The following is a 23,490-nucleotide window of genomic DNA, read 5'->3' as shown; positions in this document are numbered from 1 at the left end:
ATCAATTTATAATTTGTCTTAATTAGAATAAGAGTGAAAGTGAGAAATTTGTAGATCAACATGAAACACTCTTGATGCAGCTTTCGGTTGCTCAATACATGCTATATACATGTGTTTTTCCGAGCGTAAAAGAAGCTAACGAATACACGCAAAATGGCCACCTGACTGGCTGCTTGTGGCGCTTTGCGTGTATTTGTGGGCTTCTTTCAAGCTCGAAAAAAGAAAAACACTTTTATGCAGAAAGTCTTGAGCAACCGAAAGCTGCATCGGGAGTTTTCCGTGTTGCTCTACAATTTTCTCACTGACACTTTTCATCTAACTACATTAATCCAGAAATTGATTAATGAATTAAGACTAATTATCAAATTAGGGGGAATGAAAAAATATCTGAGTATCCCCAAGCGGCGGCAAACAACCTTGCCTTTGTTCTGTCCAGCAACATAGCATTTGCACATTTTAAAAGGTTGGCTCAAAGGAACAGGGTAGGCAAATTTTCCGAAAAAAATGGATTTTTTGTTTTTGTGTAATTTAAAATCACTATTCTTTCCTTAACATGGCCCAGTGTTTCATTTGCGCGTACGCAAAATATTTACCTCAAAATCAACATTTTTGGAAACCTAAGCAGCATCCAGCCACGCCCCCTTTGACACATGCTCGGGATCTGTGCCTCTCCTAAACTAAAAAAAAAAACATTTTTCACCGCCTATGTTTTGTCACGTTTAGCGGAATGGCTATCACTCACCTCGCCACAGTGAAAACCTAGCTAGCATATTTCACTTATCCAAACGAATCCTAAGACGCAGCTGGATTACTCGCAACGCGGGGCGTTTTGCTCGTGCTTTGGCGTGTTTTTGCGGACAATCGAATTTATTTATACTTCGGTGCTGGTTATTTAGCGGTAATGCAATGACGAAGCCAAAGAAGTGCTTTAAAAAAACGTCTCTTCCACGGAAACCGGCATAAGTGGACCTCCAATGACGCCAATTCTCCGCAACACAATCCCCAGGAGTGGGCACCGCGGCCACCACGTGAGCGTCTGCATCGAAGCTTTCGCGTGCGGCGGAACGCTCGAAGCAGAACGCCGGTGTTTCAGCAGGTCTCAAAGCCTGAGCTGCTCCAGAAATGTCTCCATGGAAAAACTCAGAACACGAATGGGGCGTTCAACAAGGTTGTATGGGAGCGCGCTCTGACGAATGTCTTTCTTGGCCTCAAGACGCTGAAAATAGCGACAATGGATGCTGTGCTAACTTTTAATGACTGCAGCATTGCTCGAGCCGACATTTTGAGGTCATTCGTAGTTTCTCCAGGACGGTTCACAGTCTAGTGGTTGCGCGAAGCTGACTGGCGGCGACTGTACTTTGCAGAGAGGGCTACACGACTGGTAACTAAGGAGGCCCGGAAAACAAGGCAGCTAGCACAGAAAAGAAGTGTTGACGACGGAGGGGACTACCAGGCTGGTGGCTATTGAAAAAATGCGCCAGAATTTGTTTCTATAGTCCTATATTGCAATAAAGCTCTTTCTTCCACTTCAAAGCCAATTATATCAAAACACCAAATTTTGCTGCATTTGACCGTTTTTTTCAGAAACTGCAAGCGCTAGGGAGATAACATTTTCCAGATATTGAGCAAACATTACAGAAAGTCTATTGAACCAGGATTATAAATATTCTTGTTGGGGATTTTTGTTTACAGGCTATTTACTGCAGATTTTGGCTCTAAAATTTGGTGGGTCCAGTAAAAAAATGAAAACAAAAAATCTAATCTCTCAAAAGAAATACTCCTGGTTCAGTAACACTACCTAACATTACTGATTACAATACCACCAAGATTAATGTTCTAACCCCAGCAGATCACGAGAAAAAGGGTCACGAACATAGCCTAAAATGCATGGCTAGAATAGGACCTACCCTGTCCCCTCAAGTTAAGGGAAACACCCTGTTTACACCCGGAAAACATGGCTACTCCTTTATCTAAATGCGCAAAGCACAACGAGAATAAGCATAACCAACGAAAAAAGATGTTTCGCGGAAACCTTTTCAATAACTGGAGGGAAAAACACCAGGCAATAAAAATTTAAGTAGGCTTCGCTTCTAGCCACCAATAACTCTGGAATTTGTACGTCCAGCTTTCGTCATGTGTTAACCATAGCTATACATTTCACTTGCTTTCCATCCCGTGATTTCCACCACTGCATCCTGAGATCTTGCATCTGTCTGCGCTGACCGTGCTTGCAGAAAGAAATCGAGTCAGGTGCCAAACCTCTTTCTTGGCCTGTGTTTCTGCTCTAAAGCAGCATGTGATACCTGCTGCCTGTCATTCAATGGTAGTCGAATACATTTCGCCAAAACCACCATACTCAATAACGAAAATCAAGAGGAAAGTTTTGCCTTCCTTTTGTTTTTGTCTGCCTAGCTCAAAGTTTGGTTCGAAGCGTGCAGAACAGCGTGGCTTCATTGAATTGGTCGAACCCGTTTATAACGAACAGGCTTAAGCGGTAAATATAGTTCGGTATATGAAGTCATTCGATATGCCCAAACTCACGTTTTACCAACTTAAGCGAACTCTTCTTACGTGTTCTTTATGTACACATTTGTTATCTTCAGCGAAAGAAAAAAAAGCAGTTATGCAATCCTTGGATAAAAACAGAAACACACTGCTGTAAACGAATAAACATTATGCTGTACAAATTCACACACTGCTGATAAACAAATCATTAATTTTTTTTCCTTAAACCGAGAACTACACGTTGTTGGTGGTAATTTTTGCTTCTGCTTTAAACTGTTTCTCAGCGTCTCTAGCTCAGGCGACTCGATAGGATCTCAGTTTTGATACACTTTCTATACGCTTCCAAGCATTCTTGCACGTATGGTAAAAGAAAGCAAAATACCTGCCCTGAATAGGGACATACAGGCAGCCTTACGACGCTGTCCGCGGACACCCCGGCTTCTGTAATTCTGTGCTCAGTTCGCTATAAAGCAGTTATATTGCATGAGTATCGGTCAGAAAGATTGGCACTCTCGATATCGAGAATAAATTTGTTTTATCTGTCTTCGTTACATTCGGCTTCCATTGTAAACATTATAACTGTGAGTGCAAGACCATGTCACCTCTTTTTTACGCCTTCCACCGTCGTATCGCTCGTTCATCACAATGACTAATCTTAACTATCCCCGATAAAAAATTTAGTTCAGCTAGTTCATCGCGGATTTTTTGCTCGACTCACGATTTATCCTGGGTGCAGGACGAGTTCTTCTACGTCAGCAAGCAGACCACGCTGAGCGCCAAGGAAGTGTGCAGCTTGGCGCTGGGCGAACAGTGCGGGGACAAGACACCGTTCAACTGGACCGTCGTGCTGCCCAATACCAGGAAGCCCGATCCTGTGCCTCCGAGACCGAAGGTACGGTGATCGGTCATCACGGAGCGCCTCTTTTGCGTAGTTCCAGTACGTGAGAAAGAGAGAGAGAGAGCTTTGACGACTGAAAGGTTAGCCTGAAGAGCATGCTTCTAACTTGTTACTCTAATTGAAGGAAAGGGCAAGTGGGAAAGATAACATACAAGTAAATGATGGTAAGTGGCGAGATGACGACAAAACAAATGCATGACGTCACATACATGGTCGTAATGCTACTAGATAACGGCGAACAGCCGTGTAATCTATCGTATTTCTGACAATATTATCTAGAGTAAATACGGCGCCACCGTCTAGGCGCGTAAGTTTCGAAACGGCCGCGGGGCTACCATAGGGATGTCAGTAAGTGGGCGCGCGAGGCTTGTTTCGAATGTCGCTTTCAGAAGAAATATGGTTTCTTAGGATCAAATAGCCATAGAACGTCTTCGTTTGCCCGCGATACGGTTTTTTGTTACCGTGTACTCGCAATAAATTCAACGAACAACTGAGGCAAACGAAACAGACGATTGAAACTGAGGAATACCGAGTGCGAACCGGGTACTTTTTCATTAAAGTTTATCAGCCACCGGCACTGTTCCCGTTTCATAGAACTTCTCAACGGAGGACGAGGTCTCGTGGGTTTACAGAACTGATGCAGCTTCACATAATATTACAGAAAAAATTCGCCATTTTACACGTTGTTTTACTGAGGTGTCTTGGATCTAGGAGAATAATGCCGATCTCAATCCCCCGCATTCTAGCACTCTCATGCATACAACACGGCGGCGCAAGTTTTCGGTAAATGTAAGGAACTATATTCATGCAATGCCAAAGTGCTCAGCGTATATATAACGTGCGTCGTCAATCTCACTTATGGAGTATTCGGTTCGCCATCATAGTGTTCTCTGCAGTGTTCTGAGCAGAAATGAGCGCATTCCGAAAAACAAGATGAACCATGGCAACAGCCGCACGTCATATGAAGACGTGGCATTTCAGAGAGGATGCGTTCTGGCATCCTGATAAATGGGTCTACGTGCATGATGAGTTCTGAGCGTCACGTGACAAAAGTACGAGGTGCTGCCTCCGCACTCCTCTCACAGGAACAAAAGACAAAGCTCTAATTAGAAATAATAAGAAATAACAACAATGTTCTATTATTTAAAGTTGGTCGTGCTGAAAGTTGGGCCTGCTAAAGCCATGGGTGTGGTTTGAGTGGCAGTTGCTGAGGGATTCCAAGCACGTACGTTATATGCCCGTAATTATCATAACGCTACGTTGTCAGATCCTGACTGGAAGTTTACCATTATCATTGAAAAGATAGGTGTACAATCAGTGCATTTTACCAGTGCTGACATATAGGGCAGAGACTTGGAGACTGACAAAGAAGCTTGAGAACCAGTATAGTACCGCGCAACAAGCGATGGAACAAAGATTGCTAGGCATAACTTTACGAGACAGAAAGAGAGCGGTTTCGATCAGTGAGCAAACGCGTATAGACAATATTCTAATTGACATCAAGAGAAAAAGAAATAGAGCTGGGCAGGTCATGTAATGCGCCGGTTAGATAACCGGTGGACCATTAGCGTTACGGAATCGGTGTCAAGAGAAAGGAAACGCAGTCGAGGACGGCAGAAGACTAGGTGGAGCGTAGAAATGAGGAAATTCGCGGAGCCTAGTTGGAATCGGTTGGCGCTGGTCAGGGGTAGTTGGAGATCGCAGGGAGAGGCTTTCGTCCTGCAGTGGGCATAAAACAGACTGATGATGCTGCTGCTGCTGATGATGATCACAACACTACACTCACAATGCAGAACTATTTAGGAAACGTTCACAAAGATGCACTAGTTTAATACAATAGATGGCCAATTTGACGTATTTTCCTAAACGGACTGATCGAATGTTTTAAACGCTTCTAATGCCTAATGATGATGAACACAGCACGACTGCGGACAAAAGACAGACAGGAACAACGTTTTATCCGTCCTCGGTCCTGCGCGCTGTTTTATTTCAAGATGTAGAAAAGAACAGTTGTCTTCATCGTTCATTCCCGTCCTTTGTCCGCAGTGGTTGCAGTAGTTGAGCCCAGCCCATCCTCATGAATTAACAATTAGGCCGGCCTCACACCCTAATTGCTTCTATAGCCTGTTTCATATGACAGCTACTTTGGCTCGGAAGAGACCCCGCGGTCGTCGAGGTAGCCCCCAATTCGGGCGGGCGCGTGCCGCTGCGATCGTGATTGCAACATTGACAAAAAAATTTGCTAGCGTCGACAGCGTCTGACCTATGGTAATGCGTCCGCAAGGAATGACGCGACAAGCACGTGACAGGGGTGGTATTGAGGCGCGGAGGAGCTCGCGCGGTTGAGCTGGCGACGCTTTTCCAGCAAACGACAAGCCGTATCTAACGAGCTGCCAGAAGCTCTCACTTGGATGGCGCGACCTAATGTGTGCGTAGCGTTACATTCCTTATTTATCCCTTTTACAGTGTGAGCTGTGATGAACTGATTCTAATAGCCGCTTCGGTTTGCGATGGTATCCGCCGCCGCCGCCGGTGTGCGTCGCAGCTATCGCCGAGGATGAGAAAAAAAATCCCAGTTTCTGCCGGGATCGAAGCCGTGCCCGCTGCCCGGGAGTCGCCTACTCTACCACTGAGCCGCGGCAGCGCTTGCTATCTTGTAGCGGGAAAATGCCCTATACACGCGTCCTAGAGCCCGAGGAGACGCGCGATGTGAGATACACGTCACGTAGCATCAATAGGTGCACACTTTGCATTGTAGTTGCATATTATTACACCCAGTGGCACACCACGTAGCAGTTTATTGGTAGAGGTACAAGGTAGAAAGGAAATGTTTGAGGAAGACATGATATTAAGGAGATGGACACAAAAACGCTAGAAGGAAAAAGACGTACAGTACACCGTATAATATTGAGGTGGGCAGGTGACTATTTGTCGCCGCCCCGTTTCGAAGGGGTGCCAATAAATCATTAGAATTATCATCATCATTAGCATGGTATCGTGCCACCTGTATCGCGATGTGACACCCGCCAGGTAGCGTCGATATGCGTACAGGAAGCATTGCTGTTGCATATTATTACCTCAGGTGGTACGCCATGTTTCTGGGTAGTGGTACAAGGTAGATGGAGAAGGTTTGAGGAAGCAAAAGAAGCTTAAGGAGATGTACACAAAAATGCTGGAATGAAACACATGTATAGCATATCTGAATAAATCAAGCAGGGTGCGTAATTGTTTGTCACCGGCCCGTTTGAAACGGGATGCCAATCAATGACGATGAAGGTCATTATCATTAGCATCCTATAATGCCATTTGTCACAACTTGGCATGCGCGCCGCGTAGAGTCGATACGTGCAAGCTTTGTATTTCAGTTTCGTTGTATTCCACCAAATTCCATGACATGTAGCAGTTGCATACTGCCTGCATCTGGTGACCTCTAGCAGGCTAGGTGATCATTTGGCACTCCTGTGTTCTAAGGGGGTGCAAAAGAATGATCATCATCGTTATTTATAGTTAAATTATGGGGTTTCACGTGCCAAAACCACTATCTGGTTATGAGGCACCCCGTAACGGGCGACTCTAAAAAGTTGGACCAACTGGGGTTCTTTAACGTGCACCTTAATCTAAGAACAAGGGTGTTTTCGCCCCCCTCGAAGTGCGGCCGCCGTGGCCGGGATTGTGCTAGTGCTTAGCAGCCGAACACCATAGCTACTAAGCAACCAGGACAAGTGCATCGTATCGTACCACGGGTCAAGCGATGTGACCTGTGCGCCGCGTATCCTCGATGGCTGTGTTTACATTTCGGTACACGTTATGGCGTCTCCTTGCACAGTACTAACGCCCTATAGTGCATGCTGCCGAAAACGGAGCTCCGCTCGAGGCGCTACTCCATCTTACGCTATGACGGTGCTGTGTGTGCAGCGCAGGCCTGTGGCTTGTTTGGAGTGGTGGACTCCATGTGTGTGAGGATGTAGGGCACAAAAGGGCACTCAATATTTCTAGCTCACGGCGCACACAGCTCTTTTTCCTTCTTTTTTTTTTGCCGTGGGCGTGCGTGTTCGCACTTAGTTTTTTGTTCATCTGCCGAATATCACCCCAACTCTACTAGCTGTCCTTCTGTTCGAATGCCTTGAAAGAAAAAGGGGACGAGAGACCATAGCGAGAAACCGACAGTGCCATGGTCACCTGCAGGCCGCTTGCACTTGTGTGTCCATGAACGCTTGTCGGCGCTCGGAAGTCACAGCCGGTGACAGACCACCTTTACGCCAAATTTTGTTAACAAGGCTACAGTTCGGCTACTTCTCGGCTACAGTTCTAGACAGCTGTACTTGGAAGGTGCTTTAAAACAGGAACTGAAATAGAAGTAAACGTGAATTATCACAGCGTATCTTTAAGGAAGAAAGTAAACAACTAACGTCGCTCTTGCCGAACGACCGAAACCTGCCCTTCCCACCCTCTGAAACATGGATGAACGAAGATTTAGTGTCGTTAAACGAAGCTTTTTCAATCCCTATAGGCTGTATCAAATATTTGTGTGTTTCCTCTATTTCTGCTCCCGGACAGCCGGGCGCCCCGAGGTTGCGCTTCCTGCACCTCACTGACACGCACGTGGACCTGCGCTACTCGGAAGGCAGCCGTGCCGATTGCCCCGAGCCTCTCTGTTGCCGCGAGGAGAACGGCAAGGCGCACTGGCTCGCGAACGTCCCCGCTGGACACTGGGGCGCCTTGCGCAAGTGCGACCTGCCGGCCAAGACGTTTGAAAACATGCTGCAGACGGTGCGCGACTACCACAAGGCGAGTTCTCGTCGGAGTCTGCATCCGATGTCCCGTTCTCTTGTGATTATATTGTGTGACTATGACAATATCCAGATATGTATACATGTACAAGGTATCATGCCAACGAGGCGAGGCAAAAGTGAACAAGCAAAGTGTGTTTCCTGACGAGGCTTACACCCCGGGTCGTGAAATAAGACAGTAGTGAGGTTGGTGAACCGAAACAGAGGCCATTCAGAAAAATGCGAGTGATCATACTGACACGTACAGGGATTACGCCAATATAAATATGAGCACATGAATTACGTAAACGGAATGAATAACTTTTCTTGCATCCTAGAGCTAGGGGCGTAAAATGGCTGTATAACCAGTATATATCAAATACATCAACGAAAAGAAATACGCTCGGAACAATGCAAGTTACAAGGACATACTGAGGAATGTTATTTATGAGAATACGCCCAATTGTCCCAGAAACGCAAGTACGGACGCGTTGTGTGGCCCTGAGCAGACTTGCTTGAATTTTCTAACTACAATGTCTGCACTGAAACAAAAACTGCCAAAATACGTTATAAACAACATCACCATCAGCCTATTTTATACCCACAGAGAGGGTGAGGCGAGCTAAAGTTCTCGAATTTAACCTATGTCATCACAGAAAGGCGTGGTTCAAATGAAAACGAACTGAGACACAGCTTATGCTATCGACCGACTACACAACGCCGAAGTCAGTGTCACCGGTGACAACTTTAAGACAGCAACTGCACTACGTATCTGTGAATACTACCAAGGTGGACAGAGTTCTGTGAGAAAAAGTTTGGAATGAAAAAGGAAATTTCTGTCCCGAAGCGCCCTTCATCTCTTAGATTTCGGCAGTGGTCATTTGACTGACGTGTTACTTTATCCTTTCCAAGCACCAAGTTGTCAATTAATTTGGCGCTGGGCTACCTTCATGGCGTCTTTGTTAGGCCGTGGGTAGACTGCACCAACCTCGCTATGATTCTACGCTGCGATTCACGGATGAAGATGAACTTTACCCCAGCTACGACACTTACTTCTGAAGGGGTCCAGCTGTTTCAACCTAAGGTTTGCGACCGTTACATGCAAGGATGCGTTTTTTTTTTGTCAGACTCAAACTATGCTGACGGCTCGCTCTCGGCGTTAGCGCTGTAGAATTCGAGACTGAGCTCTGATACTAGTGATGGAAAGGTTGAAAAAGAGGCTTATAGCAGTAGCCAACAGCCCCTGAGCAAGCCAGGATCTCTTCTCTAAACGTCGTTTACGCGATAAGTGCTCCAGACTGACTTTTTGATTGTTTGCGCGCTAATCATCAAGTCAAGTTTCCATGTTTCGGGGCATTTTTGTAATGTCCGAGTTATTGCGTGGGTCATTCGGAAAATTCCAGGACGACGAAAACAGAAAAAGAGACAAGTACACTCTGCCATTGACTGCTGAATACACCACGCAATGAGCATATGCACAAGTTGTAGTAATCAGGATGCTGCGTCACAGGTGGATTACGCCATATGGACAGGCGACATGGTCCCCCACGACGTGTGGAACACGTCTCGGGAAGGTAACCTCGCTGTGACAAAGTACACGGCGGACGCGATCGCAAAGTTCCTGCCTGGCGTGCCAGTGTTCCCTGCAGTCGGAAACCACGAGGGACACCCTGCCAACTGGTGAGCACCTTGTCAAAACAAGATAGTCTACTAATAACGACTAGAATGTTTTACTGTTCAACTCTCCATGTGACGTAATAGAAATGCCGTAAATGAAGGCTAATATATATTTAAATGTTCCGCCTGGGCTTTCTTTACTTGCATGGCAATTTAGGACACCGATAGTCCCAACCGGAATACGCTGACTACAGTGGTGCATCGAGTCAGCGATTTCGTGCTCTTCTGCTGTACGCCATGATTACCGACTCTCGACAGTGCATTGTCAGCTTGCGTGATGGGATGGTGTAGAAAATTCTTGTCATTGTAGGAATCGTACATTCGGCTACTTTGGAACCAAAGCAAAATATAAAGGCAAATGCGCAATGTGTCTTGTCGCAAGTGTAAGTTGTCTAAACAGTAGGTGGACTTGAATTTGACAAGAAATCCACAGGGCTTGAACTGCGAGAGCAATATATGCAGATTAGGGCCCTCAAGCAACAGTGTATTTATTATTTATTTACTTATTTAGCAATATGGAATTGAAAATTTCGGTGAATATTGTATCGCCTGATTATATAGAGACAACACATTGTTCAATGATCAAAGTTTGACAGAACAAGGTTATTTGAAAAAATGCTCCTCGAATAAAGCACTTTTCCTAAGCGCGCCTAAGCAGTCAATCCAGAAAAAAAAGAGCAACGATATAGCACGCTTTGCTGTTCTTGAATCGGACTCGGGTTAATCACTGAAGAACATGTTATGTGTAATACATATATGCAAGATCACATTCAATTAAGGTTATTGAGGCTTTTGGACCGGATCACTGTAATGACGCCTTACTGCATGGCCCGTGGAACTTTTCTGTACTGCTATTATAATCAGGACGTTTCAGTGCTGACCTCAATGCATATCTTTGCTGTTCATACTTGGAAAAGCTTATGAGAGCCATGTTTTACTACGACCACTAAATATTCAAAACCGAAGGAGCAGATAGAAATTGAAATACTAAAGACCAGTGCTATTTCAACCCCAGAGGAGAACCAAAAGCCTCTGCAGTGAGTGCTCTATGATACTGCGTTTGGTTTTGTACATGCCTGCCGCACAACATGGTTCACAACACAACACAACACAACACAACACAACACAACAGCTTTCGTGATAATGGTGATGAAAACTGAAGATACATTGTGGTAGGTTGAATAGTGAACATTTAAATTAATTGAATATTGGTATTCGACAACAATGAATTTCGAACACTAAATACAGTACTTCATTTCGAAGATGACGTCAAATATAAGGGTTACATCAGGATAGCTTGATAAAGAATAGGTACATTCGGGCTGTGGGATGCATGTAGCGCCATTCGCAACTGGATGTCCCACAACCGAGGAGCTTGTAAAAGAGGGAACATCATAAAAGTGATCATATCCGCTGCGCAATGGCAATAGCACTATTAAAACAACGGAAAAGCACGTCTCTAGATTAAAAAAGAGCGTTACGTTCCTTAAGGAATCTGCGTTTATACCTAGAGTACCGCACATCGTCGAAACGAATGCACACATAACGACCTTGAATAAATAATTGCCTTGCCTTTATCAAGAGTGCAAATTCTTGTGCAATCTAAAGCCTAAACATCTTTATTGAATGTCTGGAAATCATTGAGCAGGAGTTGTTCGCTTCCTACATTTGGTAAAGAAATAACTGTCTGTCACAACAACTGCTGATTTCTAACAGCTGTTATTCAGAACAGTCACTGCTTGCATTGATCTTTTGCGATGTGCAGCCCGATACGTCGTATCTCCTATATTAGACAGAAATGAATATACAAAATTTTGAACTGCGAATTCTCGATTGGAATACTAAGGATTATTGGGTTCGTATGCCAAACTTTGATATTGACACATCTATAGATATTTATTACTTGATATGAGTTTCAGGCATGGTCCGCATCTGAATGGGATAAGTAAAGCCAGCAGTATTTTACGATAAAATTCTATGGGACCATCTGTGAAGGTGGGTGCGTTTTGATAAGAGCTTTTCTGTATGTTGTATATATAACCCGTGAGAAAAAGTACAAGACAGCACTGAAAATGATCGCAAGATTAGCGAAGGTGCCTCACCAATGACAAGCTTGCAAACGAGATGCTGTGTGAACTCATCCTCATCATAATGATCCTGGCTACGCCCACTGCAGTGCAAAGGCCTCTCCCCTACTTCTATAACTACCCCAGTCATGGGCTAATTGTGGCCATGTTGTCCCTGCAAGCTTCTTAATCTCACCCGCCCACCTAACTTTCTGCCGCCCCCTGCTACGCTTCCCTTCCCTTTGAATCCAGTCCGTAACCCTTAATGACCATCGGTTATCTCCCCTCTTCATTACATGTCCTGCCCCATGCCCTTTTATTTTTCTTGATTTCAACTAAGATGTCATTAACTCGCGTTTGTTCCCTCACCCAATCTGCTCTTTTCTTATCCCTTAACGTTACACTTATCATTCTTCTTTCCATAGCTCGTCGCGTCGTCCTCAATTTAAGTAGAACCCTTTTCGTAAGCCTCCAGGTTTTTGCTCTGTGCGTGAGTACTGGTAAGACACAGCTGTTATACACTTTTCTCTTGAGGGATAATGGCAACCTGTTGTGTGTATTGGGTCGACCTAATTGGCCGACAAATCAATGTACACATACGCATTTGCACTTTTTCTTTCATCGCAGTGCAGTCGCTGCTGTTAGGAACGTCAAGCGGAACGTCGTGCGAAGCTCGCTTTGCGTTAATCACTGCTATAACCGTGACCCCTCTGATTTACCTTTTCGATTATTGTTGCGGTGTCCGCAGCGTCATTTACAGTTTGTATCATATCTCTCGAGCTTCCAGTGTGTCAAGTGATGTCGGCAGGTTGCCATTCATGACATGTAAACGGTCGTAGTGGCCCAGTGGCCATGGCGTCATGCTGCCCAGCACGATTTTGCGGACTAAATCCCTGGCCCTGGTGGCTGCATTCCTATAGGAGGCTAATGAAAAAAAAGGATCTTCTAGCGAGGCCTAGTTACAGGTCAGAGAACTTCAAGTGGCCGAAGGCAAACCGGAATCCGCCACTCCTCCTGCAGCGTCTTCTTGTATCAACATTTATGTTTGCATTGAGATGCCATCATGTCACTGTTAGCAAGCATAAATGTGGAGGCCATCACAAACATCTTCATGTGCAACTCGCAGCTTTCCGCCCCCTGAAGAGAAAGGAAAGATGTCAGCCTCCTGGATTTACGATGCCCTAGCTGACCAGTGGGCTCGCTGGCTGCCTCCATCTGCCACCGACACCATACGAAGGTGAGCTGTCTGCTGAGGTATGCTTGACGGGTACCTTCCGATGGAAGAGAATTCCCGCCCTGTTTCCCAAGCGCAGGTATTAGAATGGGCGTATAGATTTTATGAGCGTCCATTTTGAAACGAACTGGTGGGTGGGCGCCACCAAGATGTTTGTTACTAATTTTACTGCGTCTTTTAGTGGACCTTGAGAGCAATAGGTTGTGCTTTATTGCCCCGGGAAATGTGCGTACTTTTTATTCGGCGCTTGCCTTAAACTTGTGCCATGCACAAATACTTCAGGTGTCGTTTACTACTCTCCATTGAACAATAATTCACTTTTTCTCACTGTCTTCAGAAGCTAATACACTGGATAGGGTAAGTACATCTTAACTTCCCACCGGATCGGTACTGTGACACGCAAACAAAATATCCGCAATGGTTCTTGCGCTATTTCCACATGCTACGCGTGAATTGTCGCTAGCCGCATGGTACGGGCTTTATCTCTGTGTTCTTAGATAGTATGATTACGATTCAACCTAAACACAACGCACGACATTGACCATGGACGTAAGCAAGTAGTGTCCCACGAGGCCACAAGCTGAAAAGAAGAGCAGTTTCTGTGGAAGACTGCCCTCTTGTTTTGCGAATGAATACTTACAGATCATACGTGCTTAGCCGAAAATATGTGTCAGCCGAACATTCTGCATGGGTGCTCAAGAGGCTGCTCCGAATTGCCATGAGTGGTCTTTCATGGTTATAGGTTGCCCAAATTCGAAGGAATTTTGCGAATACAGGTACGGTTTACTTTGAAACAATAATAGAAATTAAGATGTTTGACTGATTTGAGCGTGTTCGAAGACTGCCTTCAGCTCGTCGTAAGAGCGTGCCTTAAAATGACAGAAAACTCCTCAATTTTTCTGTTCTTCATAGCTCAGTGAGAAATTCAATACCAAATGTGGTTATAAACCTGGCCATAAGGTATATCTCAACCAGGACGTGTACATGTGGTTTTGACAAACGGAGACCGAACTGTCTGATTAAGCGCTTGCTGACTTGCTGAGGAATTGTCCTTGGCTGAGTAATTGCTCAGCTGCATTGGTCATTACTGGAATTTCGAGCCTCGAAAGGCCACGATGGCCCTTCTGATGATGAAACAAAGAAACTCCATTTTAATTCCTATTTCTCGAAAAAGCAGTTGAAAGTGCGCAAAGGCCCCGCGTATCCTTCACCACTCGTCGAGCAACTTTCAACAGTCTAGGCTGAAATATTTTGTTTTCAATGGTGCGTGTTTTCTGACGGAAGTATTTAGCAAGCACATGATAAACTCTCAGATGATTGCGAGGGCCTTTACAAGGTGCCGCAAGCAGAAAATGCAACCTAGTACCAAGTGGTTCCACTTTGAGCGTCGAATATTGCTCTCATTTCAGGGCAGGCTACTACTCAGCAAGACCATACCCTGGACTGAAGATAGTTTCTGTGAATACAAACTACTGCAGCACTTTGAACTGGTAAGTAAATGATGCAGTGTCAACATAACTTTCAATGCAAATCGACAACTTTGCGTTGGTTACGATGGCGGTAAATTACGCTTAAATTACTTTAAGAAATCATCCGAACTCTTACTGGACGCAGAGGCTAAAGGAGGCGGAGTTTTTATGCCTGGGTGCCGAGCGAGAGCTAAACCTGCTCTGCCAAATCCGTCTCCGTGAGACGCCATAGAAGTTAACCTATTTCATGTTTGGAGTTGCAGCGCTCCAGTCTGCTAGGACTAAACGTTTAGGAAGTCACTTTATGTACAAAGAGAGAAAAACGGCGGGAACAGCAACACAAGAGAGAATGGCTAATATGAGTTCCGACAAACATTTCCGACAGTTAATTGTTACTATGCAGATTATGGGAATTACGGCCATGATTTTGGATATTATTAGGGGTGTGCATATATTGTAAGTTTCGAATAAAGAATCTGACATTACACTGTTGGTTTCGGTCATCATATCGAAAAGTCCCTTTAAGTAAAGAGAAATACTTTTCAAATAGTTTTTGAATACCTTATGTGCGATAAATAAAATCCTGCAGGCGATAGTAGGCATAAAAAGCGAGAAGTTATGTAGTTAAGCACTCTTTATTTCCCATAAGAAGCCAGAATTTTCTGGCCAGAAATTTCTCCTTCCCACTCGCCAATGAGTATTATGTATGCGAGTAAACTGCGTGAGTGTTCTAATGCTGCAATTGAGCTTTGAATAAACAACGCTTCCTAACGTAAAGTCGAATGGAAGAAAGTTGCTAGCGTTGCGAATTTACTAGGATACGAAGCCCAATGGTGACAACATAGCAATTCTTTATTCGAAATCCATTAAACAAATAATTAATGTTCTATCCCATTTCCTTCACATCTGGCACAATTCTCACTCGACACGTTTAAAAAATTGCCATTTGCATGCCCTTAGAGATTATAGCTGCGCTTTGTAGTCGAGTCTGACCTTATGGATTGTAGCGCCTTCCGGAATATACAGAGGGACTGGAATCTACAAGAAGAAGTGTTTTAATGACTATCGTACCAGTGTCTTTTATTTGAATATACGTGAGAAAAGAAATATAAGCAGTAGGAATCGAAAAAAATATGGGGAAGAGTCGTCTGCCGCTTTCTACCCACACCTTTTAAGGTTCTCAGCTACATCTACAGAAGGTGTGCCAAGTTGTAGGTTCCGCAAGCGTACAGATTCGACGGAACATGGAAGTAAACACTCGATAAGTGCTTCTTTTATGTCTACTTTCTTGTCCCGCCTAAGATGCACACTTGCTTAATGTGCAAGAGTAAAGGAACTAGTCCTGCCATACTTTCTATTATTCTGTAAGTTCCGGCTAAGGTTTCCCTGGGTACGTCTTCTGTTTGCGGCAATAGTTGAATCACCTGCACACGTGGGACATGACAGACCCGGAGGACCGGTGCGGCCCTAGGAGTGAGTGAGCTCTACTGCTTTCGCTGTGAAAGAAACAGGCAGACTTGAGAGATTCCTCAGGCTGTTATCTCATTTACTGTGACCGCAGCAGGCCCTCGAAAAACGAAGAACAGCGCGTGTTTCTCAAATGATGGCGCTAGCAGCTCAATCTCGCGGAGGCAGCTAACGACAGACAAACGCCTAACTGCGAGACACCAGCACGTGAGGACATGTTGTAAGATGCAGAATATCTAATATAGAGAGATATTTCAAATCCGGGAGCATCTCCGCTAGAGCAGTGATTGTTGTACTCTCCGAAATAGACGCAAAGAAACCGCCGCTCCTAGAGTCCCTGTGGCGCTCAGAACTCCGAACAAATTGCAGAGTTTTGTGCAATATATCAATGGTTGGAGCGTCCGGTTGAGAACTACGGGTTGCGTCTACAGTTATGAACCCGGCTGTGGACGTGGATTTGTTCTGCGGTGGCGGTGATCTGTGAAGTTTCATTTTTCGCAGCCATCTGGTGAGAGCGACGCTGAGAGCGGGAAGTTCACAATCGTTGACAGTAGGGTCACTTGGCGCATCATGTTGTATCGTTCAGCGGAACAAGAGCGGAAAGAAACTATGTGGACAGGACAGAGCATCTGTGTTGTCCACATCGTTTTTTTCCACCCTTATTGCGCTCGACAATACAACAGATGGGAAGCTCGCCTGACGACGGGAGCGATGGTGGCGTAACAGAAAAAATCAACGGACGCATCAAATTTATGTCGGTATAACATAATGAGCTTTTCCAGTGCTTTTGCGTGCCTACTTTATCATCCGCGCTCGCCTGCAGTCAAGGGTGGACAATACAGAAAGAATTAAATCGAACGAAAGGAATTCCTTGCATTATAGCGACTTTAGTTTCGACTTTTTAAATACTGTCGCAATTGCAGAGTGCGGAGCTGAAATGGGTCATTTCCTGTTTGCAGAAAGGCAGCTGGGCAAGTCCCTCTGCAGACGCGCGTGTTGGCGTTGCTTGGAAATGAACTGGAGAGAGGTGGTACACGTTATCGAACTGGCGAGAAAAAGAATTGGAAAGCAGACATGGGGCGGTTTGCGCAAACATTTATTAACGAAAATTATAACGAATTTAAGAACGAGTGCTTGTCCGGACTGGGCGTTGTCTATGAAAAATTTAAAAACGAGTTCCTAAATTTGTGAGTATTTTCGCTATTAAATGTTTGTGCAAGCCGGCCCTGATTTCAGCGGATCGGCATATTGCAACTGTTTGTTAAGGCATTTGTCGGTACCACCTTTAAATATCTTAGCTGGCAAGTGTGTCATAAATACATGCACATCGTAAACGAAACCGAAATACAATCATTTTGGTGCCCTGTTTTTACGAATTCACATTTGCATTGTTCGCCGCCACAACGTCAAGGGTCGAACACATTTATAAGTTTTCAACAGGAGCGTAAGTGCCAAACTGAAAAATTCCTGTTATTTAGCACTACACTACACATCTGCGATCGGAAAACCACTCGGCTACAGTTTAAGGAAGCGTTTCTTGTAGTCGACAGGGGACCGTATTACACCTACGCTAGATTATGCGATTAGGCTTCCGAAAATGCGACTACATAAAATATCCTGTGAACGGTAAAGAACACGTTGTTTCCAGAAAGTAATGGCTGAACCGATACACTTTAGATCGAGGCGCTTTCAATTACTGGGCTATTCCTTGCAGGCTGTTCTCGGGGAATAGCTTTGCAGCATACTTAGACTACCGTCTAAGCTTTCTTTCGAAAAAATAAAACGGAACGTTCTACGACAATTTCTGACAAAACGCGATACACGTATTTTGTGTCCTCGACCTGTTTAAGTCTCGAGAAGACGTCCAAAACGGCAGGTATTAGCTCAAAAGCAGAAAATGCGTTAGGTATTGAAGCGAACTTTGACCAGCGCGTGGAAAATGAGACGAAAGACGAGAAACACGAAGAAACACAGACGAGCGCTCCTGCATGTTCCTCGTCTTTCGTCTCGTTTCCTTCGCCCTGCTCAATGTTTGCTTCATGATCTTGAACCAACTAACTCGCACCGGAGTCCTTTAGGTAGCCTATTTTTATTTCAGTGGAACACATGATTTAGGAAGACGTGCGAAAATTCTTCGGGTTTATTCATAAAGGCGCGAAAGACTGAGACACGGAATAGGTACCCACCCCGCTGAAAGCAACGCCGGGAAATCAGTCGCAAGAGTTGTTCAGATTGTTAGGGCAAGAAAAGCTGACTGTTCAAAATAGACCTTTTAGAAGCAAGAGAAGCGACCTGTCAAACCAGTCTTCGTCCAGAATCACTACAACTGTGACAACCATTTTCTTGCCGCATGTGTGGCATTCAACGACGTGACACTGGCAAGAGGTTAAACAATTCATTTCCTGCACTTAAAAGAAAGAAGTGGAAAGTCACGGATCGGGGGGGGGGGGGGGGGGGTAGGGCACTGGCTTTATTTCTGAGCTACGGATTTGAAAACTGCTGTAACGTTCGCCGTGCGGGGAACGTGCTGCAGCGTAGCCAGTCGTTACAATTAAGGGGAGACCCCGATTGTCCTTTGTACAAATCAGGAGAAAAGGTTACTCAGCAATAGGGGGAACAGCTGTAGAGGGAATCTGCAGGTGGTTCTGAGCACAAATATGAAAGGGGCAGGGTTATGATGGTTCTGCGCAGAAAATGGAAAGCCTCGAAGCGGGCCGCTTGGTAAGCGACCAAATAAATTTTATCAGAGAGAGTTGGTATCAATCACATTATAAGGTAAAGCTTCTTTGCAGGCCGACGCACAGTGTGGTGGATGACAAGTGTCACGTTGAAGTAATAATGCACGTGCGTGCAACTTGTAATATTTTGGGTATGCTTTTTTTTGATGGACGCAGGTGGCTTTTGTTAAACGCCACAGACGCGGCACAACAGCTGGAGTGGCTCGTGGATGAGTTGCACGAATCGGAAACGAAGGGCGAGAAGGTGAGCACGTATTTGAGAAGCGTCATCAGATAAATAACATTGCTAGCCTAAATTTTAGTGGCGGTATCAGAAGGTCAATCGACACAGCCTTGAAAATGTTATGTTGACCTTTTTTTAAACAATATTTATTTGAGACATAGAGTACTACGCTCAACGATTGAAATGCGAACAGCGAAACACGTGGTTCTTTCGTAGCCTAGAAAAAGTCAAAGGGCGCGAAGATGTACGATCAACTACGATGCGTCTCGAGAGTTGGTCCCACTTGTTCACTCTTTTGCTCACTGCACAAAAGCCACTCTATCCAATGTTCGGATTTCAGTCGTAGAGCATACATAGTACATGTGGTGCATTGCCAACTGAGCGGCCTGTTTAGACATATATATATATATATATATATATATATGTATATATATATATATATATATATATATATATATATATATATATATATATATATATATATATATATATATATATATATATATATGCACACGAGGATGATTGCGCTTGGGAGTGTGTTCTATCCCTGCTTTAGCATACGAGTTTCGGGAGGGATGGAAGCTTAATACTATCGCAGATTTCCCCCATCAAACCTTGAGAAAATGTAAGGCAAGACATGACTGTGACCAGCACGTTTCGGTCGAGCGTAATCTCAGGATTTAGCAGTTGAAGCTATAGCGCATCGGTTGTCGTTCCATCGTTTGTTCGTTGAAAAATGCAACAAAACTAGTTGCAAGAACAAAGACAAGTCCTTTTGTCGATACATTAGCTCCAAATTGAGAACCCTTTGTTCAATACTGGTAATTTTAATCCTGATACTTTGCGACCATTGGTAATGTTTTCTTGACTTCTTTGTACATTAATATACATATACTGCAGTATCAATGCAAGACTGTGCAGGGTGAGCTCTGAAGTTGCTTACGCAAGTAATAAATCAGACAAGACACAAGATACGTCAGCATACACGTAAAACACGGAAGTGCATGAGTGTGCAAGCAACAGAAGAAGAGCACGTTACATATACGCTTAGGTCATAACAAAATCAATCCCACAAACAAACAACAAACAAAAGCAAACAAACAAACAAACAAACAAACAAAGAATCGAAAACATACATTCAAAGAATCGAAAACACACATTGAAGGGTGAAATACATCGAAGTAAATTAAAGAAACACGCAAGCATGCCCTAGTACTAATGATATAAATGATAGATTTCCTCCGCGAATTGTGATTTGCGATTAGCGCTGCGCAAATAATTTGTGTATAGTGACCTGATTTGAGTATATTTTGCAGGCTTTTTTTTTTTAATTGCTCGAAGTACGGAAGATACACTAAACGCCTGCATTTCAATGCTCGATATTTGATTCTGTATTCGATAGTGAGTATTGGTGTTTGATACACATTCGAAAAATTCGATATTCGCCCACCTTTGAGCTTTTAGGTGTCCTTAGGTAGCCCAAGTTTGAATGCGTCTGTGCGCCCCCCCCCCCTCTACATGTAGTAATTCCACTTCTTTTCCCACAAAACTTGTGTTGAATGGCGAGGAATGGCGATTTGGAATACGATTTTATGCTCTGATTCTATGAACGCAAGACGTTCTAGCTAAAAACGAGGTCTCAGATTCAGCTGACGGCCAATACGGCTTATCCGATAAAGATTTAATGCAAAAAAATGTAGGTCCAATCTACATGTTGGATGGAATATACGCGAAGCATAAGCTTAGTGAAGTGGTTAAATCAATAGAGCACATATAATGGCGATGCCTACAAGTGTGCTTACTTTCATCCTATGCAACGTGAAATCGCATGCTAGGTTTATGTTGATCAAGCGCAAAGTTCACAATTATGTCATCTAATTTTTATGTTCGTGCCCTACAGCGTTCACAATGCACTGAATAGAGCTTGAACGAATGACGATGACAGCTGCATGTACAGAAAAGTACGACCTATATCTAGCTACAATTTCGAGAGGCAGAAATAAAGGAAGAAAATATTTTTTTTTAGTAATCCAGGTCTGGGTTCGACCACATTTCAAGATTCTATACTTCTGGTGACACAGTAGCACATAGACAATAAGAAGGACCAACTAAAACATGAGCGCACACTAGGTAGCACATGCCGATGATTGAATCACAGAAATAGACTAAACCAGAGATTGTGTTGAATAGGACGTGTGAGACTATTAAGATTTTGGCGTGCTTTGGAAATGAATATGTACAGACAATAAGGTTAAGTTTTATGCAGGAATAATTTTTTTTAACTCAGCACCGGCATATCTTTACTTGCACTACTTTGTCGGTCAGCACACAGGGGTTAATAAGCCTGTTTGCGGCTACTTGCATAGGGTGCACATGTATCTCTCATATGTATGTGAACGACTACATTCGCCGAGGTAGCGACTGACCCAGCAGCACCCAACTGCAGCAGCCACACTAAACCTGGCCGGGTATCGAAGGCTTCGCTAAATGCTAGTGCGGTTAGGATACTTCGATGTGGTGTTTCTTACACCGCGTGTGTCCTTGAAATGTTAAAATCGTTCAGTGAGCAATTAAACATCTATTAATGAGGATTAGAAAACATATGTATCTCGCGGAAGTTTTTGAAGACGATTTCACCGATAATGGTAGTTGCGTCACGATTTTAACTAAGCTTATAATGTCTTACAGACCTGAACATTATAAAATATGCTGTTGGAACGTGGGTCATAAATACATAAATGAACACGTTAATTAAACAATTTCGCATATATATCGACATAATCAGTGATTACTACAATTTCTATTGCATAGTTCCCTTTGGCTGACCGCATATTCTAGTTTTATTTCAGAGGTACTGGTTCAATAAACCGTTAAAATAGACGCGACATGTATTAGACGTCGTCAGTCTGGTAGCACTTTTGACTATGTGGCGTTATTTCAGTGCGTACAAGTGTAAGCAGGTTTCCGCAAGGGGCCAAACGCCTCTCGGCTGTTTACACTCGGACGACATTCGGAAGAAAAATGCATGAACGAGAAAAACCAGTCAAAAACACAAAGGACAAGATGAGAGTTTCACACCACAACGACTGTCTGTGTGAACCTCTCATCTTGTCCTTTGTGTTTTTGACTGGTTTTTCTCGTTCAAGTATGTACCAACTGGCCCAGATTTCAACCCTTCCAGAAAAATGCAGTGGACGAACGTCACGGGGCCGACATTTATACGTCGCACTTGTGCTCTGGAAGAACACGTTGCAAAAGAAGCTAGCGCGGCGCTGACCTATCGTTTAGAAGCAACGCAAAACAATGCTTATTTGGATATGAAAACATTCAGTGGTAACCACGTCGGATCTCGTTCACCGTCACTGTTATGCCGGTCCAATAAAACATTTGTGACGGGCAAGTTTCATAACTTAGTGTCTAAGTGACAAACCATGAAGAGAGTGAAAAGAGAAGTGAGCATGAATTCATTTTACCAAACAAAATTATATACACTGCTGAAATTACAATTCCTAGGTTTCGGCTTGGCATGGCATGTAATAAATGCTTGTTGTACGCAAAAAACAACTGATAATGCTATGTTGTCGTATGATATGCCGCTGGGAAAAATAGGGAGGTCCTTATATCAGACTGCGAGAGGTAAAATACAAGAGCCTTTTGGCGAACCGACGTGCTCTGGAAAGCACACCAATGTAATAAGGAAACATTTAGGGTCACTGGAGGGAGAAGAATTAGACAGTACTTCACAAGCATTAGTGCAGCTTCTACTCGCAGAACAATCGGAAATAACTAAGTTTTACTAAATCGGAAGATCTTAGCTATCATCTCTGTAAAACATTGAATTTGATTTTCTGTTTATTTTATCCTGAAATCGCACGCATTCTTGTTCCGGTGTTTCCTTTTCTCTCTGTGTTTTTCTGCATGTTGCCTTTGTGCTTCTGAATGTGGCGCTTAGAATGTGACACACATGAGGGACGTCGCCTTTCCCTCCACAGGAACACCTTTTATCTTGTAGACTGCCCATGAGCACCAATTTTTGTGTAGGTGCGTGTGAACTTTAATCTGATTTCAATTTATCTCTTCTCACTTATCTTTGCTGGCAACAGTTGCGTCACTTTGCGCAACTTTATCTTTAGGTTAGAGGAGAATCCGGCACCGCCTATGACTGCCATCTAGCCGAGCACAGATATAATATTCATTAAAAAAATAATTACCGCATGCTTAAGAAACGTATGTTGTCTGAAATTTTGTTTATGGGTTTAACGCCTTGAAGATGCGCTGAGGCTTACGAGGGTCGCCGTGCTGCAGGACTCCGGCTAGAATTTGACTAACTGGGGCCCTTCAGCGTTAATTGTACGAATCACTCTCAACGATTCTCAGCATTCTGCACCCATTCGAATGCCTCCCCCACGGCGTGGAATCGGAGCCGCGACTTCGGGCCGAGTCC

General features: G+C 44.1%; 1 protein-coding gene across 1 annotated transcript in view; it reads left to right on the top strand.

The window, feature by feature from the left end:
* Positions 1–23,490, top strand: part of LOC126517747 (sphingomyelin phosphodiesterase-like) — a 51,595-nt gene that overhangs the window by 20,427 nt on the left and 7,678 nt on the right. Inside the window, exons 4-9 of the mRNA XM_072285262.1 lie at positions 3,242–3,397; positions 7,961–8,191; positions 9,683–9,852; positions 13,042–13,152; positions 14,559–14,639; positions 18,980–19,067. Coding sequence (XP_072141363.1) covers positions 3,242–3,397; positions 7,961–8,191; positions 9,683–9,852; positions 13,042–13,152; positions 14,559–14,639; positions 18,980–19,067 — 837 coding nt within the window. The remainder of the gene's footprint in view (positions 1–3,241; positions 3,398–7,960; positions 8,192–9,682; positions 9,853–13,041; positions 13,153–14,558; positions 14,640–18,979; positions 19,068–23,490) is intronic.

This window comes from Dermacentor andersoni, chromosome 11 (assembly GCF_023375885.2).
Source record: "Dermacentor andersoni chromosome 11, qqDerAnde1_hic_scaffold, whole genome shotgun sequence".
NCBI classification, from domain to species: Eukaryota; Metazoa; Arthropoda; class Arachnida; order Ixodida; family Ixodidae; genus Dermacentor; species Dermacentor andersoni.
Note: the sequence above shows the minus strand (reverse complement) of the source record. Positions and strands in the feature narration are given on the sequence as shown.